The sequence below is a fragment of the Bactrocera latifrons genome, unplaced genomic scaffold, assembly GCF_001853355.1.
Source record: "Bactrocera latifrons isolate USDA-ARS-PBARC rearing strain unplaced genomic scaffold, ASM185335v1 scaffold_11, whole genome shotgun sequence".
NCBI lineage: Eukaryota > Metazoa > Arthropoda > Insecta > Diptera > Tephritidae > Bactrocera > Bactrocera latifrons.
Window position 1 is genome coordinate 1,072,946 of NW_017534519.1, and position 18,814 is coordinate 1,091,759.

At 38.2% G+C, this 18,814-nt stretch overlaps 3 protein-coding genes across 3 annotated transcripts; all 3 read left to right on the plus strand.

Moving 5' to 3' along the window:
- Positions 1-5,807: 5,807 nt before the first annotated feature.
- Positions 5,808-6,686, plus strand: LOC108972267. Its single transcript, XM_018938819.1, has 2 exons — positions 5,808-5,899; positions 5,977-6,686. The coding sequence occupies exons 1-2, from the start codon at positions 5,852-5,854 to the stop codon at positions 6,616-6,618; spliced, it is 690 nt and encodes a 229-aa protein (XP_018794364.1). The 5' UTR covers positions 5,808-5,851; the 3' UTR covers positions 6,619-6,686.
- Positions 6,687-7,199: 513 nt separating this feature from the next.
- Positions 7,200-8,291, plus strand: LOC108972360. The gene is made up of 2 exons (XM_018938916.1): positions 7,200-7,412; positions 7,476-8,291. Exons 1-2 carry the CDS (start codon positions 7,365-7,367, stop codon positions 8,094-8,096), a joined length of 669 nt encoding a protein of 222 aa, XP_018794461.1. The 5' UTR covers positions 7,200-7,364; the 3' UTR covers positions 8,097-8,291.
- A 1,635-nt stretch (positions 8,292-9,926) lies between these two features.
- LOC108972251 lies at positions 9,927-10,780 on the plus strand. Its single transcript, XM_018938795.1, has 2 exons — positions 9,927-10,039; positions 10,118-10,780. Exons 1-2 carry the CDS (start codon positions 9,992-9,994, stop codon positions 10,712-10,714), a joined length of 645 nt encoding a protein of 214 aa, XP_018794340.1. The 5' UTR covers positions 9,927-9,991; the 3' UTR covers positions 10,715-10,780.
- Positions 10,781-18,814: the final 8,034 nt, after the last annotated feature.

Consider the following 18,814-nt stretch of genomic DNA (forward strand, 5'->3'; position numbering starts at 1 on the left):
TCAGATAACACCTTTTCGTCATTCGTTTATTCATTCATTCCTTCTGCTATTCAACTATTCACAGTCCTGTCATTAACTGCTCTCCACTACGGCCCTCAACCGCGCTGCGCAAACATTCTCGCACCTTATTATGGCCAATAGGCTGTGGGCGTTTGCAAATATGCTCAGCACTCAGCACTAATTTTAAGTAGGCAAAGCAGAAACGTGAAAAGCGTCAGCTGTGCAGCAAGTAATTGCTGCCCTGTAAATGCAACTTGAATTCTGCCATAGCTTCTTCAATTTACCAAACTAAGAAAGAGCTTGGAAATGGTGGCAAGCTCTAGTTCTATGCATAATACGCAAAATAAATAGTCAAAGGAGTAGTTAAATGAGCCGCTAGCTCCTTGCTGACAGCGGAAAATAACCACCACTTTACAGGGTGATCTCATCCAATACGTGCCGGAATTGCAATACTCTGAATCCACATAGCCTTTTCTCAAATCTTACTGTTGTGCTCACTCTTTTGATTCTTATCTATTGATTGGACTGGATGCTCTATCTTAGGTGTCAAGATGATTAGGCAGCCTCTATATAACATATGAAAAAGATGAGCACAGTTCATTCCATATTTCAGAACAATTAGATCAAACTGTGACCACATTTCATATGCATATAATATAGGACCATTTCCAGACAGTAATTATATATCCACAAATAGTTGAAAGCTATGCCTAGCCCGATTTCGCGTATTCGTTTGGAGCAGCCTGTAAGAGCTAAAAATTTGCTAATTTTTGTTTTACCACTTAATGTCGACTATTCATTCGATTTCAACTCGTCTGGGATTTATTCGGCTTTCAATCTCAAATGTACAATTATAATGAAGTGAGCAACAACTACACGCATACAAAGCTGTATTATAAGGTGGAGAAACACTATTAAGTAGAGCCTTTTTTCAAAGTAGCATTTCAGCATTCTTTATCAAAGTAGCTTCTTGAGGCTTTTTGCAACCAATCAACAACCGACCAAACGATGCACAACAACACCAATGTTCTACTCCGTCATAAATAAGTATGTACACTTGTGGGTAAAATAGTATAGTCAGCGTTATAAAATATGCACAGTGGGCAAAAAATAGTAAGAGTTTTTGATTTAAAGTTCGCGTGGAACACATTCAAGTGGCGAAAAGTTCTGAACGTTAAAAAGGCCTTTGGGGATAGTTGTTTGCTGAGAGCAAGTGCTTTCATTGATACTAATTATTCAAAAAGGGTTGAGAACGCGTTGACGACTAACATCATCCAGGATGTTCGTCAGCATCAACTGATGATCAACACGTCAATAAAATAAAGGAATTTGTGCTGAAGAATCGACGATTAAAAGCCAGAAATCTTACTGGCATCACTGAAATATCGGAAGAATGATTGTGAAAACCATTCTGAAAGATTCCTAAGAAGAGTAAAGGCACCACTGGTTCCAAAAACACTCAATTTTTTCAAAGTCCACGCCATGTCAACGTCTGTGAAGCAATGTTTTCCGACTACCACGATGTCATGAATCGTATTATTACTGGCGATAAGTCTTGGATCTATACTTACGAACCGGAAACAGACGATCAATTGATCAAAGGTAAGCCGAAGCCGAAAAAACACCTCAAAACTGGTCTAAAAATCAAGGTTATGTTGACAGTTTTCTTCGATTATCGAGGCGTAGTGCACTCGGAATTCCTTGCGACTGGCCACACTGTCAACAAGTAATACTATTTGAGCGTCATTTACGGGAATATATTCGCAAAAAGATGTAGGAATTAAGGGCCGACAACTCTTGGTTTGTTCACCACGATAGTGCACCGTCGTATACTACCTTAATTCTTCGTGAGTTATAACCAAAATTTCAACCAATATCGTGAAGCAAACAAACACCGTACTCACCTCATCTAGATCCCTCCCACTTCTGGCTTTTCAAAAATTTTAAAATTATGAACTAAGTCGTACTATTTTTTGCTAATACATAGTAGTACCATATATGTCTACAAAAACATCTCTCCTTGATGGGGCTCTTCATGATTAATAGAGGAAATTGAGCTTCTACTAAAAAAATATGATTTTTGATATTAATCAGAACCAGGATCAAACTCAAGAATCACTTATAAATCGTGTGTAAGCCCCATAAACCTTAAAACAGATATGCATGCATTTCGCTTTTATTTTGTTCACAACTGTACGTAAGGAGATATGGAGCAACTTTCCAAACCCACCCCACATTCCTTAGGGCGTCAAGTTGTATTGGGAATTCATCTCGCCGATGCATTGCCGGTCCGCGTACAATTAATGAAAATTGCAATGGCGCGTAGAAGGTTGAGGACTAGCTATGTTGCACGACTGAAGCTCGGAAAGCGCTCAGTTAATTGTAGGTTGGCAGAGGAAGTAAATATTCGCAGTTGTTGCGCAAAAAAAAGCAAGGGAAATGAAACAAACAAGCGCAGTGAATTGCTTTCAATACTCACAACTGTAAATATAGCACTTTTTCCTATTTAACCATCTAGTTGAACTTGTAGCTGGGGGTCGTAACAAGCGGAAACAGCCGTTGAGGATTGTAAAGCAGGAAGCAAGAAAGCAGGCAAGTCTGGTACTCAATCGTTAAATACCGTTACAATAGCAAAAAAGCAACTTTGTATCTTAAAACCGGATAGAGCAAAGTTGGCGAGAAGTGTGCACCAAAGTAGAGAGGGAAGCTCTCGAATCCATTGTGGTTGTTTGCATGCATACAAGCATACAATTACAAAGAGCAAAGGAAGTGGTTTGTATGGTATGGTGAAGGACAGAAAATCCTCATGGAAAGCTCAACGAGTGAATGGAAGAAGGCAAATATCCGTGCAGCAAATGTAATTGAAGTTTTATTGAAAACGATTGAATAGCGGTCAAGTTAAGTGATTTAGATGGATGGATTGAAGAGCAGCACATACGTACTTACGCACGAAGTGCCAAAGGACAGGTGGACAATTGCTCAAGGACATACATACAGACATACGTACATACGTAGATGCATAGGGACGCCAATTCACACGGTGTGTTTACTCAAATTGCCCTCGCACTTACAGAGACCACGCGGATATCTATCAAATGAGCAATGTACTTATATGTATAAATGTGGGTATGCAATTGCGCAAATTAATGAACGGAAGTGCCAGTGGCTGAACTGAAGAGCAAATACGTTCAACTGGAAAATGCAAATAAATTTGTGAAATGAGAAAATGAGCTCAACACAAACATTGACTAAGTTAGAACCCGCTTGCCTCGTAAAAGTGACTTCATTAGTGTGCAACAAGAATGCGGCAAACAGAAAAGTAATTATAGTAGTGTAACGCTAAGAACACACACCGCAAATGAGGCGGTATGAGCAATATGCAAATGCGAAAATGCATTAAGCTCAATAGAATTCAAATAAAAACTTAAATAAATACCTTCGGTAAGTATGGAGTGGCGTACTATTTTGAAGTTCTAATTATAAATTAATATTTATTAACTAAATATTTTTGGTAGACTTGCCTTAACCAAAAAGTTTTCTATCTAACAGTTAAGCAGCTTTATGTTTTGTGGAGTATGCGTTTTGTTCATCAGAGAATGAAATCTCAATTAAAGGATTAAAAGTTTCCTGGTTTTGACGTTTTGTCACGTTTTATTGACTGCTTTTTTAATTACTCCGCCAAAACATCCTAATCTGTGAATATTAAAGTAAACACACGTGATTTTTCCGCAAAATTCATGGCGCCTTGTTGTAGAATGCAACTTTAGTTTAGCTTTATTTAATTTATCTGTTTCATTTTTCGAAATTAGAAAGACCATACTGTTTTCTCTCAATACATAAAATCGTAACAATTGTTTATACCGTATTTGAAATCTTCGCTGTTGAAATTGTTTCTGTATTTAAGCAGTTTTATGTCTAGACGATTAAAAACTCTCTTACCTTCATGACTTGGCTGATTCCGCACATATTCGGATGCGCCCCTCGCGTCGATTGGCGGGAAGAGGTTAATCTTTGGGTTCTAGTAATTATGAATATGCCTTTCTGAACTAATATTAGGTAGTCGAAAAAGTCTTTTCGTATTTCCAAAGAAATTTCAACTTAATTTTTTATATTTATAATGAACTTTAATGAACTAAATATGTACCATTTTGATCGAAGACTTTTTGCCATTTTTCCGTTAGAGACATTATATCATCAGTGTAAAGCTTTTCTGATTTCGAAAAACTGCGACAAATAATTTTACCGCTGAAGTCATCTTTACTCCATTAAGAATGTTCTGCATTGATCGAAACAAACGGTAATCCGATGATGGAAGGTCAGGGCTATATGGTGGATTCGTCAGCAGTTCCCAGTTTCTGCCGAGTCATCAAAGATGTGAGTAGTTAGCGTTGTCCTGATGGATGACGAAGCCCTTTCTGTTGATCAGTTCTGGCCATTTTTTACCGATTGCAATCTTAACAGTTGTTGACACTAAAATGTAGAATCAGTCATTCGACCAGACTGAAGCAGCTCATAGTGAGTGATTCCTTTCTAATCGAACCAAAGATTCAGCATAATCTTTCGAGGCGTCAATCCTGGCTTTGCGACCATTCGTTGAGCTTCACCACGTACCATGGTCTTTTTTCACACATTATTGTCGAATTTGATCCACTTTTCGTCTCCTGCTACCATTCGCTTCAGAAATGGTTCGATTTCATTTCTTTTCAGAGACAATTCATGTGGTACTCAAACATCGAGCTTCTTTTTGTAGCCAACCTTTTTTAAATGGTTCAAAATCGTTTGATGATAGATGTTAAGTTCTTTAGCGATATCATTGCTGATTACGTGATTGTCCTGGTCAAACTTTTCCATAATTTTATCGACGTTTTTATCGAGAGGTCGTCCAAAGCAAGGTGCATCTTTCACATCAAAATTTCCTAAAAGGAAGCGAGCGAACCATTGTTGTACTACACGAACTGATAAAACATCGGATCACTATAACATATAGCTGCTATACAAACTGAACGATCGGAATCAAGTTCTTGTAAGGGAAACGTTCACATTTGACAATGTATCTTCACAAAAGTTGGCACAGGTCATTTTCTAAGGCAACAATATAGCGAATTTCTTTATTATTTTCGCTCATTTTTGAACAGTTGGAAGTCTTTTTATTCTTCCCCGAATTTAATATTTTTTTGGTTAAATGAATCTTAAAATCACACCTTTCCGACACTATATAATATAAAGTAATGTGATTAGCGCCACTGTCGGTAATAAATTCGACTGCAACGACATCTATTAACAAAATACGAACAGACTTTTTCGACTATCCAATATAATGTTCACAGGCCGTATATTTGATATGATATAACGATGGTTAGCAATAGAAAAATAAATTAGTCATAACATATGATGATTAACGGTAAAAGTTTTCGCTGCCTTGCATATTCTCCGTTTATGTGTCAGCACTTTGAGATTCTCTTATTTAAGAAAGTGTATGTGAGAAAAATGTCTGCAGAATGTCTTACTCATTTTTTTCATAGACCCCAAGGTTAATAAGCCACTGATTGCACCTGCAAAGGTTAATTACTGCCACTTATCAGCAGTCTTGTTGCCGCCTGCATCACTGCGACTTGAGTTAGTCGAGTTATAGAATAATCTAATTCTGCCAAACAATTTTTTTTTTTTTTTTGTTTAAAAAGCTTTTGAGCTTTTCTGATTAATATATTTCTTTTTCGCTTCTGAACCACGGGTAATGCCATGTGATGCTTGCAAAACAAATGGTATAAATAGCCATAGGCTTTTATTTCAATTCAGTTAGATTTCGAACTGCCATAGTCAGTGAGTCTGAATAAACAATCTTTAGCTAAAAATGAAATATTCGTTGTTGCTCATAGCCGGTGCTTTGCTGTTTGTGCAAGTTAGATACTTACTTATGAATATGGAATACCTATAAATATATTTAATATATACCTATTCCTTTCTTTATTTTAAAAGTTTGCCCATGCCTTGCCGCATATGAAGCGTGAGTCTGTCGCTGTTGCAATCCATTCGCACAACAGCATTCACCACTCTGAGGGATCCTCATCCGAAGAGGACAGCCCCCAAGCGCAACTGATGATTTACACTTTAGCCGAAATCGCTAAACTTTCCACATGGATACTCGAAAAGGGCAGCATTGTAATTAAAAATACGGTGACCGAGTTGAAGAAGATCCCAGTTAAAGATGAGCTCTTACAAGCGAACATCACACGCATGTCTGAAGTTGCCAAGGACGCCGGTGAATTTACGCTGAAAGAAGATGAAGAGACCATTCTGAAACTGCTCTTGTCGATGGTTAACTTTGCAACAATGATGGATGACTACGAAAATATGCCTGCTGATTCGAAACTGAAACACACCTTGCAGACAGCACTCGAAAACAACGGTTACAACAAGTTTGAGAGCGAGTTCGAAGAAAAGGTATTGCAGATGGCCAAGAACTTCGACGTGGCATTCGGGGAATATGTTAAGGTTTTGTCGCCCGAGGAAAAGATTAAGCAAGCCAAGTTACTTAAGTGGTACGAAGATTTCAAGGCCGAAACTGACGAAGAAAAGAAACTGGACAAATTTGGCGAAATTTTTGACCATTTATCTTAAATTATCGTAGGATATTAGAATGATTGGAGAAAATAAATATTTTGACTTGAAAATATATATTTGTGAAATATTATTTATTTCGCTTTCATTTTAGGAAGAGAGGAAATAGCTTCAGTTTGTAGAAGTAGAGTGAAGAAAAGTAATATACTCTTTCTGAGATAAAAAGTCCTAAAAGCAAGTAAACGTTGCTTCGTGTAAGCAATGCAAACGGTGTATGGGTCATAAGTCCATTCCTCTATTGGCATGGCTGGACTACTCTTGAAGAGTGCTGAAAAGTAATAATTCGCTGTAGAAGGTTAGGTCAGGTTAAGTAAATAGGCTGATATTCGTGATGTTGGAGATTAAAGATAGAGAAATTGAACTTTATTTAGGTTTTTTTATATTGATGGGCGAGAAAAATTATTGATTAAGAACGCTCCTAATACGTATAAGAGAAGAGTCAAACTCGTTTTTTTTATATGTATATATGTAGAGCAATGCGAGTGAATGTAAATTTGAAACAAAACAAGTGAAAACAGTTTATATTCTTGAGCTTTTGCGTTGCACTATTCAATTGCACATCAACTCTTATCATTGTTTAGAATTACATATGTAGCGACCCTAAGCTTTGCGCAATAGAGCCTACGGCAGAGAACTTGAAACCTTTGTACAAATTTTCATTGCGTTTTGCCTGTAATTCAGTTCGATTTTCATCATTCTCCAGCTAATTAGTATTTTGCTTCCGATTTTCAATCTCCGCAATAAGGATGAAGCAGATATTTATATTCATCGCTAGCGCTCTGCTATTGCTGCAAGTATGTTTATTATACTAATATATATATTATACATTCAGTGGTAATAATAATCCATTTTAACAGTCATCTCACGCTTTTCCACGAGCGAAACGTAATGCTGAAGTTGTGCTTGCTCTCTTCCAAAACTCCTCCTCCGAAGAAGTTGATCCAAAAGTACAACTTGTTGTCACTACTTTGAACGATATAGTACAAATATCGAAGTGGGTGCTTGAAAAGGGTAGCGTCGTAGTTAATAATGCTGTTAAGGAACTGGAAGCTCTTCCAGTCCAAGATGAACTCTTGCGAGCAAACATAACACGCATGTCCAAAATTGGAACAGAGTCTGCTCAAATTAAACCGGCAGAAGATGAGCAGAGCATTTTGAAGCTCTTAGATTATATGGTTAGTTTTACAGAGATGATGGCGGACTATGAAAGCATGCCGGACGATTCAAAGCAGAAGGCAGCATTGAAGACAGCTTTGGAAAATAATGGTTACAATAAGCTTGAGAAAGACTACGAGGAAAAAGTCGAACAACTCACTAAGGATTTCGACCAGGAATTCGGTAAATATGTCAGCGGACTAACTCCGGCCGAAAAGGTGGATGAAGTCAAATTGCTGAAATGGTATGATGACTACAAAGCTGAAACAGATGAGGACAAGAAATTCGACAAATTCGGCGATTTCTTTGACCAAATATCATAAAATCCAAACATAGACATAAAAAAGTGTTGGATTACAGAAATATGCATAATGTAAAAATATTATTTTTAGTTTAAATTTTATTGGTTATATTCAAGTGTATGTAGTTACCGTACTAATGAAAAAGAAAATTCAAGTAGTGTGCAATGGAACTTTATATCCACTGCATACGTTGTGGAAATCTTTATTATATAGCAAGTCGCTTTCCTTCTCTCTGTTTGGCGCCAATTGGAGATGATGAGTGGCTTGTAGAATTTACTTCTCAATTGCTTACTCAGTCCGTACTAGCACCTGTTGGCAAGAGTTATTCTGCGATGGATTTCGAGGCAACACAGTGTTAATGCTGTTTCCAAAATAGACGAAATTATCTACGACTACGAATTTATGACTGTTAACAGTGACGTGCGACGACTGTTTGTTTGATGACAGAAGATATTTCGTTTTGCCCTCATTCACTATTCGCCCCGCTTCCTTATCCAGACTGGAGAAAGAAGAGGTCAAGGTTATCAATATCATCGGCGTACGGCAGCAGCGGCACTCTCTTATAGAAGATTGTACCTCGGCAACTGGAATTATTTTCTCCAGGAGTAGATTGAAGAAGTCGAACGACAAGGAGTCGCCTTGACCTGACGGAGCTTTTGGTATTGCTCAACGTCAGTTTACTTTGTTACCAAATTCAGACATAGCGGCATAAAGGCAGCCTCTTTTCAAGCTGAAATAAGCAGGTTAGAAGTCGAAGATTGGGTGATGTGTCGATCGTCTCTTCGCAGGACTTTTCCAAGACTTGGCGCAGAGTGAATATCTGGTCAGTTGTTGATTTTCCAGGCCTGAAGCCACACTGATAAGATCCTATCAGTTGGCTGACATTGGGCTTTAATCTTTCACACAATTTCCTCGATAGAACCTTCCATGCGATATTGCGGATGCTTACCCCACGCTAGAGAGCACACTTAAATTCCATTCGTCGGGCATGCTTTTATCTGACCATCTTCTTGGAAAAAGCTGATGTATGCTATTTATCATTTCTTCGTCGCCGTTGGGGAATTAACGCCATATATTATATATGTTTGCCAAGTATTTCTTTTAAGAATGTTTTACCTAATTGTTCTTTGAATTATTGATTGCCTTTCTCAAAATTAAGGTCTTGGCCAATAGCTTACTTGCTGCACCCTCGAAGTAAACCAAACATTTTAGGTCACATTAAAGCCAACAAATTTGTTAGACTTCGCTGAGCGCGTTCAACCCAACTCTCTATACTGATGGTTTGTGCTGTGTGGTACAGCTCAACCTAGGCTGTAATTGTTTGCATACCCTAACAGAAGAATATATTACATAGCCAATGTTGAGGAAAGAGCTGGCCTAAACGAAGTTTACGATTTTACTTAGTACTTTCATACATGTGTTTGAGATGTTCAGACTTTTCCAGTGGGCATGCCTACACCATCTTTAAGGGAGAAAAAATGTTGATCTGTGAGCTGTCACACTGTGCCTGCTATTGTAAATTTTAATAGATTTACTAGCTTATACAGCAACTCTTATCAATGCAGCCCATGAATCACGTATATTTCTTATGACTTTTGCACATCCATACATACATCCACATGTACATAGGTGAATCAATAACAAATTAATCTCGTCAAAGAGCAAAAAAGGTAATCAGTTCAATTAAATATTTTTAACACTTGTTGTTCATTAGACAGAAGCTGCACTGTTACTTATTTAATATTTGCCACTTATCTGCAGTTAATTAAACTGCGCGAAAAATAAAGCTTACATACGTGCAAATATCACCTTGAAGGTGGAGCGTATAAAATATCTTCGCATTTGATTTATGAATTAGTCCAACTTTGTAGGTCCATCTGTCAATAAATCCCCTGTAAAAATCAACTTTTGAAATCATGAAACGTTTCTTAATTCTCGTCGCTAGCGCTTTGTTGTTGGTGCAGGTAAGATTCATATACCACAGTCGCTGGGGACCGAATGACTGTAAAGCCACCTGATAATTATATATTCTAATTTAATAGTTCTCTCAAGCATTGCCGCATGTGAAACGTGAGTCCGGCGTTGAAGAGTCCTCAGCTGAACTACAGAACGCTCAAGAGCAACTGATGATTTCCACCTTTAGCGAAATAGGTAAACTATACAAATGGATGCTCGAGGATGGCAGCGTAGTCGTCAATAACGCTGTTAAGGAACTCAATGAAATTCCAGTCAAAGATGATCTCTTGCAAGCGAATATCACACGCATGTCTAAAATTGGAACAGAGATTTCTCAATTCAAACTGGAATCGGACGATAAGAGCGTTACAAAGCTTTTGGAATACATGGTTAGTTTCTCTACAATGATGGACGATTATGAGCACATGCCCAACGATTCGAAATTGAAAATCACTCTGAAGACAGCTTTAGATAATAACGGATACAATAAATTCAAGAACGATTTCGAATTGCGAGTCCTGGAGTTGTTTAAGAATTTCGACCACGCATTTGCGAAATACGTGACCATTTTGACGCCCGAAGAAAAGGTAAAGCAAAGCAGATTCCTTCAATGGCATGAAGCATTTACAGCTGAAACCGACAATGGAAAGAAACTTGAAAAGTTTGACGAACTGTTTGTTTAAATTTCCAACAAGGCGCTAGATTACAAAAATAAAGGTTCATTTAGAATTTAGTATCCGCACATTTAATTACAATTTGTTTTATTCTTAAGTTAATGCGAGTTTTTTCCCATTTCGTAATTTCTGAACGGTAACTTGTTCCCTCGAATAGAACATCCTTAATCTCCGACACATGGAGTGCCAATGCAGATGTGACATGGCCGTTAACCGTTACCCTAATGTAATCGAAATACGCTGATATGAACGGCCAGCATCGGATGCATATATTTTGTAGCATCCAGGGTCGATAAGGCAATTGTCACTGTTTACAGCGCTTAGAATTGTGCCAATTACCGGCACTTATCTACACGAAGCTCTGATTTAATTATACATAAATTATATTGTGATGTTTTTGAATTGATATATGTATACGTTGGAAGAAATATAAACAATTGCATTTTTTTGTTCGGACAGTCACAAATGCATTGCTAAACATTTGAATCCTAGTCAACTTTTAAGCCTCTGTCGGCAAATCCAGGTCATGATTGTCAAAAGGAACCAAAGCCTAATATTCGTTATTGTCTCGCACATTGCGTCAAAAAGTCTTGCGGTATTTTCGCTAGTTGGCGCTAAGAGCGCGTACTTCTAGTTTTATTCGTCGCGTCGGGTCATGCTATACCTTTTTGGAAAGCTCATTTCACGCGCTAACACGTGTTTGATTGGTTGTCGTTTCCCGATACAGTTTCTATCTTCACCGCGCAACACTGGTTTCAACGTTTTCGTTCTGGTGTAGAGGTGGTCGACGATGCGCCACGCTCTGGAAGGCCTGTCGTCGAAAGTTGCGATAAAACCGCTGAATTGGGGCATAGTAGCAGCCGTAGCATCGGTCAAGAGCTGAGCATGAGTCATCAAACCGTTATAAAATAAAAAATAAAATAAAAATAAAATACCGCAAGACTTTTTTGACAAACTAATATAAAAAACTGCAAAGATATTTTAAACAAATATGTATGTAATATGTCCGCTACTACCAAGCCCCACATTCTTATAGAGCAGAAAATGAACCATTCACATATTTAGTGAGATCCTTGATCTTCTATCCCTCGAATGTAGTTTGTTTATTTAAAGGCTGACCCATGTAGAGGTACTTTTTACAACAGCGGTTTTTTGACAGATTACGCGTGAGTCGGGACAAACTGTCATGTTACTTTTGTTCAGTATTGTTTGGCATTTAATTATGGAAAGACATACGCCTGAACAACATTTCCAAGGCGTTCAACTTTATTACGAAAATTCGCGCATACATTATTGGACAATATTCGACCGAATAGACATGTCCCGCACGCAGTAAAGAAAATATAGCAGCCGTAGCAGAGAGTGTACACGAAGACCGTGGAAAGTCGATTTGCAGTCGTTCGTTGCAACTCGGACTGACGTATGGATCGACTTGGAGACTTGGATTTACATGGAGATGCAAGAAATGAAGCCGCTCGACTTTCCCAAGCGATATCGCTTCGCTCGATGGACTCTTGAAAAGTTCCAAGAAGACGACGTTTTCGAGCAAAATTTCTTTCAGCTATAAGGCTCATTTCATTTTTTGCTCAATGGGTATGTAAGCAAGCAAAATTGCCGCATTTGGAGCGACCAACCTGAAGACATTCGAGAGCATCGTTATCGTGTCATTATAACCGATTATTTGAAGCTCGTGCTCTCGACGACATTTGGTTTTAACAAAACGGCGCCACTTCCCTCACATCGCAGCAATCAATGGATTCATTGAGGGAACACTTCAGTGAGCAGATAATTTCACGCTTTTGCCCGGTCGATTAGCCACCAACATTGTGTGATATCAAACCGTTGTGCCTTTTCCAGTGAGGATATGTTAAGTCTTAAGTTCATGCAGACAATACCGCTTCGATTCAGTCCTTGCAACAAAAAATCACGCGTGTCAACGCGTGTCACTCGCCAATTACCAGTCGAAATGCCCTAACGAGTCATCAAAAATTGGACTCAACGGATAGTTCACTGAGGCATAGCCGCGGCCATCATTTGAAAGAAATTAACTCGAAGTTATTTTTTGTTTTGTTTTTTAAAGTAAAGAACCTCGAAATGGATCACCCTTTATATAAACTAATTCGAAGTGGGTTATATTTAAGCGCGCATTTCTTCGTCGCTCGCTGGGCGAATTGGCTATTTTTTATGCTGCAGTGTTCTGCTCTTACTCCCGTTTGCTAAGCAACACTTCACATCAAGAAACGGCTCCGAATTCATACATACATTATCAAGTTATTACAGTATAACTGTTTTACGATGCCTTGCATTAAAAGCCACTTTATGCCACGCATATTTTAAAGCGACGAAGGACAATCGTCGCACTTGTGACATATTCTGCTGCGACAGGCGCGCTCATAGCCCAGCCAAAAGAAAGGGCACTTGTCGTGTGTCAGCTGTGCGTAAACTATGCAAATTTGAGGAACGAAAAGCATGATTATCCAAGCGTGTAGTGCGTGTAAAACAACGCACACACACACATACAAAAACTGTATTTATAAGTTAATATTAAATAATGTGAGTGCTAATTTTTAGTCTGCAAATTCTCGGACTTACACGTACCTTCTTTCTTCGCGTAACATATTGCAAAAGAATCGTACGTCTAAGAGGTGTTTCTAACATACCGTTTGCCGTGTATATCTATCTGTCTGTCGATGATGGCAGTAATAACTTCGGTAAAAAACTTTAGTTCAAGTGTAGCTTTGAGAATGATATTACCGAAATTCGGAATTGAACCAATGGGTATTTTCACTATTGCTAAGCTGCTAAAGCTCTCTAAAAAGTACGCCGGCGACACGAAGGTTAGCAACAAGAACGCTTGCGTACGAAAAAATTAACCGAAACTTAAAAAGTCCTTTGAAAATGTTGAAATATCGAAAGGCATCCTCGTCTACTTATTACATTCTGTAAGACATAGCTGATGAAATACAACAGCTACTTTGATCAGGGGACTTTTGCTCTCTCTTATTTCTATATATTATACAAGTATAAGCACCAGAAACCATGTTAGTATGTATAGGAGTATTTTTGGTCGCATCCACTTGTTATGCAAAGATGGCAATCGCTCAACAGGAGGCGCCAGTTTGGCTGAAGGTCGAGCCAAAATAAAATGTATTTTTAATGCAAAAAAGTTTGTTAAACACTACAATGATAACTTACACATACACATACACAAAGGGGAACTTTAATTCCGTTATGGCAATAAACTTTTGTTTCTATTTTTATTTTTATTTTCTCATGTCGTTCACTCTCAGCCAAAGAAATGAAGGCAACGCATCAGCATATCAAAGAAATCAAGTCTAAGAAGAAAGTTTTGGCGATATTTTTCCTTTTTGATAATGTGCAAATTTTTAATAAGATATTTCAGAAAGAGAAATAGCTTTTATTTTGCCATTTGCGTGGCCACAGTTCGGCAAAGAGGTAACAGCGCCGAAAGCGGGCCAAAGAAGGTTTAAGTCTCCAACGGGGTAAATTTAAGATTGTAAAAAGACATTTAGTAGTTAACTCCAATAAAATACGCTTAATAATAATATGGCAAAATCCGCCATTTTAATCTATATTTTAACAGAACTTTATATTCTCGGACTTGTGATGCAACATTTTGACGTCTGCGGGGTTTTGCCAATCCCCATTTAATGAATTTATTTTATTATATTTCTCAACGTTTTCGTTTGAAAGCATTTGTACGTTTTTTACTTATTTGGCAAGTGGTTCGTAATCATATAAAGCCGCAAATGAAATCATAAAATTTGCATTTTTATACATTGTCACTGGGAGAACTTCAAACATTCAGCTTTCAGCTTTCTGTTTTCTGTGTTCTTGAAGGATCGCCTCGTTTGTCGTGCTGAGTCGTCTTTTGCACATTTTATACAAAAACGACCACAGGAGAACACTCAAAAACTTCGCACAGTGCAGTTTCTCAATTCTTTAGATTTTAAAATTCAATTTTATGCTCATAAATAAAAGTTACGCACACCTTGTCAGCGGTTGAGAGCACGACGCATCTTCTGCGCAAGTAAGCAAGACAACCAAAATAGAAATACTTCTAAGTTCAAATCTGCACTTGAAGTAAGTGGTTTGTAAGCAAAAGTCTCTGCGTCTGTGCATATGTCTGTTTGAGAGGGCGAAAATATGAAAATTTCTCTTACCACGGAGCATACAAATATTTGATAGCTTGTCACCTACGGAACTCATCTCCACGTCGTGTCCAACTTTACGACTCCCTACTCAGGTCAAAGCGAGTCGGAAGGATTTTGTTGATAACGCAGGCATCTTTGTAAATACTTTAAACCGTATGTGTATTCACAGTTAGTATATTTTTGAAAGAGACTCCTTGAGTCTTGGTGGCAAAATCGATCGACTACAGCGAAACTGAACTAATAACTGTTCAGTGTAGTAATCGGATACCTAAAAGCAATATCTGGACGAATTTTTAAGAACATACAGAACATACAAAATTATAAGAAGGGTTCTCTACTATTAAAATTTGTAACACACGTAGAGTGGGCTTGAATATACCCCAATGATTTCGAAACCTATATTTCTAGTCGCTGCCAAGCTCAGGCAGCATCTTCCAAGCGGAAGTAATAGGTGTAGAGGAGACCTGTGAAGTTTTATTCACAGGGAGGGAGGAAACAAAAAGCAACCATATACACGGTGAGCCAGGTGGCTTTGCTTTCTTTGTTGACAACACAGTTTAATTCAAACGTAGTCAACATCTGCATATAGATTTTAAGCTCACTTACAGGTCAACTCCACTTGTAAGTAATTTAGGTACCCGGTCACAGGAGCGTTTTCGGCAACGAAAAAGTGGGCGAGTTGGCAAAACTAGGAGCCTTTATACAAGTCCAAAGTCCTATGCCCGCTAGGAACGATCGAAAGGGAGCTTTATGAGCATTTTGAACAAACCACGCCAAACAGATGGAACGCAGCAACAAGTTGTAAGACAACAAAACAAATCTGGCGAAAATATGACAGGAATAGAAGCAAGGACCTGCTATATTAGTTCGAGCACAACAATGTAATGGAGTAGGAAGTATATCAAAATGGCGGATCCAGCGCTAATTGAGAAGAAGAACCGATTTCCTAATTCTGATTAAAACTGATCTCTTTGAAATCAATCAAGGGTTCTCTTAAAAATCGATCGGATTCGAATAAATTTCGGTCAATTGGTTTTTCAACAGAAGCTAATAAAAGGTGCTTTCCACACTAAACAGGACTTAAGAAAACAGAACAAATGGTTTTTTCGGCAAAATCAATTTATTTTATTCAAAGTAGTCCCCTTCTGTTTCAATACAGCTTTTTGCACGGTCCAAAAGCATGTCGCACGAAGGTTTTAGCTCATCGGTCGGTACAGCCGCCATGATGCCGTTGCAAGCCTTTTGAATAGCCTCTACGTCTGCATAACGCTTTCCTTTCAGGGACAAATGCATTTTTCCGAAAGGGAAGAAGTCGCACGCTGCCATGCCAGGTGAATACGGGGAGTGGTTAATGGTTCCAAATGTTCCGTCATAAAAAATCATCGCCATAAACTTGTTTCGATAAAAGTGTTGCCATTTTTAAAACAAAATTTATTGTTGACTCTTTGTTCGAAGCTCATTTTCGCACCGATAACACAAACATATTGACACTTAAAACGCAATAACTTCACTTCCAATCAATGAAATGTCATGAAATTCTCACTGAACGATCGATAAAGATAGCAGGTTCTAACGCGCCACCAGGGGAGCTAGATTGTAAAAGTCCTGGTTACTTTGGAACACACCTTGTTTGAAGAAACCTCTGTACGTTTACCATGTATGATGGAAGACGTGGCCTTTGCTAATATTTTTCTAGGAGAATTATGTAAAAAAAATACAAAAATACAAGCGGGAATTTTGAAAAAACAAAAATGCTGAAACTGCTAGCCTGTCGGTGATAATAACGACAAATGCAATTGCACTAAGAAATACGTTAAGTTATGCGTTATCACGTGACGAAAGCTGCACAGAATGGAGCTGAAAGAAGGTGCGAAAGACACAAGAACTCTTCAGAAGCTCGCGGCTTGGTCAACCATTGTTGACATACATCAGATAAAAGCTCTGAGTACAGCAACAAAGCAAAAAGGAAAGAATCGACCACATAGACAAGTGGACGTGAAGTGTGGGACCTTCCCTTTGCATCTCACGTCACTTTTTAAATGTTGCGTCCTAATGACTTTTGAAGAGAATAGATAAAATTGGAAAAGCATTGGAGACTTACAAACTGATGACGCCGTACCTAAGAGTGTGGCCAAAAACTAAACGTGGAAATCAGTGGAAATCTGTTCAGCTTCTAAGTATGTGGTTGTAAAAAATTTAGAATTTTCTTTTGTCACGTGCTGGCAGCAATCAATGGCCGCGTCAGCAGGACGTCAGCGTCAGGGCGAAACATTTAGCATTGCAATGCGTGAGGGCGTCGGCAGCGAGCCATAGCTGCTGTCGGACATATCGACTGTGGAGGCGGGGCATACTTATGCCAGTCGTGCGGAAGTGTAAGCGCAGCACGACTCCGCACAACGCGCTCGCCAGCGTTCGTTCAAAACGCGCAAAACGTCAAATGAAGTGTGAATAAAAAAGTTTTTGAATTAAACTTTTGTCATTTCATGGAATTTATGTCGGAATTTGTTCGATTTGAGATGCGAAATTCAAATTTCCGTTCAACAAATGAAGTTTTTGCCGTTCTTTTTGTTTTATTTTTTATATCTCTACGCATAAGACTCTTTTGATTGTGTGTATGTGCGTGTGGACCAAAAATGCAAATGTGTATTTTATGGTAACGGTTTTTATAAATACATATACATATACACACATATACATATACATATGTACATATAAATAAACATTTCTATGCGATGTTGGCATAGATTAGCGTAAATTAAAGGGAAAATTAAGTAACCAAATGTTTCATGTCCTTATTGTTGAAGTCCATACCGCTTTCCCAATATTTCCCTTATTCTAAATGTTTATATCTTCAACTTCTTATATACAAAATGTTTAATATTATGTTTTAAATATGTAATGTACATATGTGCCTACTATGTACTCGCAATTAAAATGCCATGCATGAAATTTTAAATCCATACAACAAAGCAAGACCTCATACCACATAGCTCGTTGCCGTCTTGCTGTCTTAGAAGTGACACGTAGCAAAAAATACTGTAATTAATTTTATTTACTGTTGTTGATGATATAAATTTTTCATTTTTCTTTGAATTATGTACTTAAGCCACTTAATCCCTTATCCCCCAACAAATTCTGAATCTCCCCCACTAACACCGTTTCCTCTTCGTTTTCAAGCCGATGCCAACGCAAGGGTTTGACAGTCTCAAGAGACATCAACCACAATAACAATAAGAAAACATAAACGCAAACCAAAACCATGCAACAGCTTGAGTAAAGAAGTACTTTTCAAATAAATGCAACGAAAGCGAGAAAAACGCGTCAAAACTGCAAAACCAAGGATGTGGCAACTTCTAAGAGAACGCACCGGTTCCTAACTGGTCTGGTTTAGTCCCAGGGTTAAATGGAAAGACAATTTACAGCATCTCGAGTATTATTACTTTAGCAGATCGAAACGAGTGAATTATGACCTGTTTGGAGGCGTCGAGACTAAGATTCAAAACTGAAATAATTTCTAACCCTTGCTTCACAAATTTGTATTTGAAAGTAATTTTTCAAAAGCATTTTTTGTGTGGTCTTCAGCTCCTTCAGCGAATTTGGCTTTAACTCTGCGAAAACTGAAAACGGGTCCCACATAGCGGTAATTTCGATGGTATTCATTGCATTACAATCGTACTCTTTAAAAAAAAAAAAAAATCAGCTTTATCGGGGCGAGTCGAGCAAGAACGCATTTCATACCCGAAATATCCACCAAAATCATTCGAACGGACTCACGAAAAATGTCGAGCTCTCCTGCCATCTCTACAACACTTGCCTGATTTTTAAGCACCATATCCTTCATTTTTTAATATTTTTATCAGTTGAGGAGGTCGCCCAGAATGAAGTATGTCAACAATCTATTCACCGTCTAAAAACTATAGTGTTCGGGACTAAA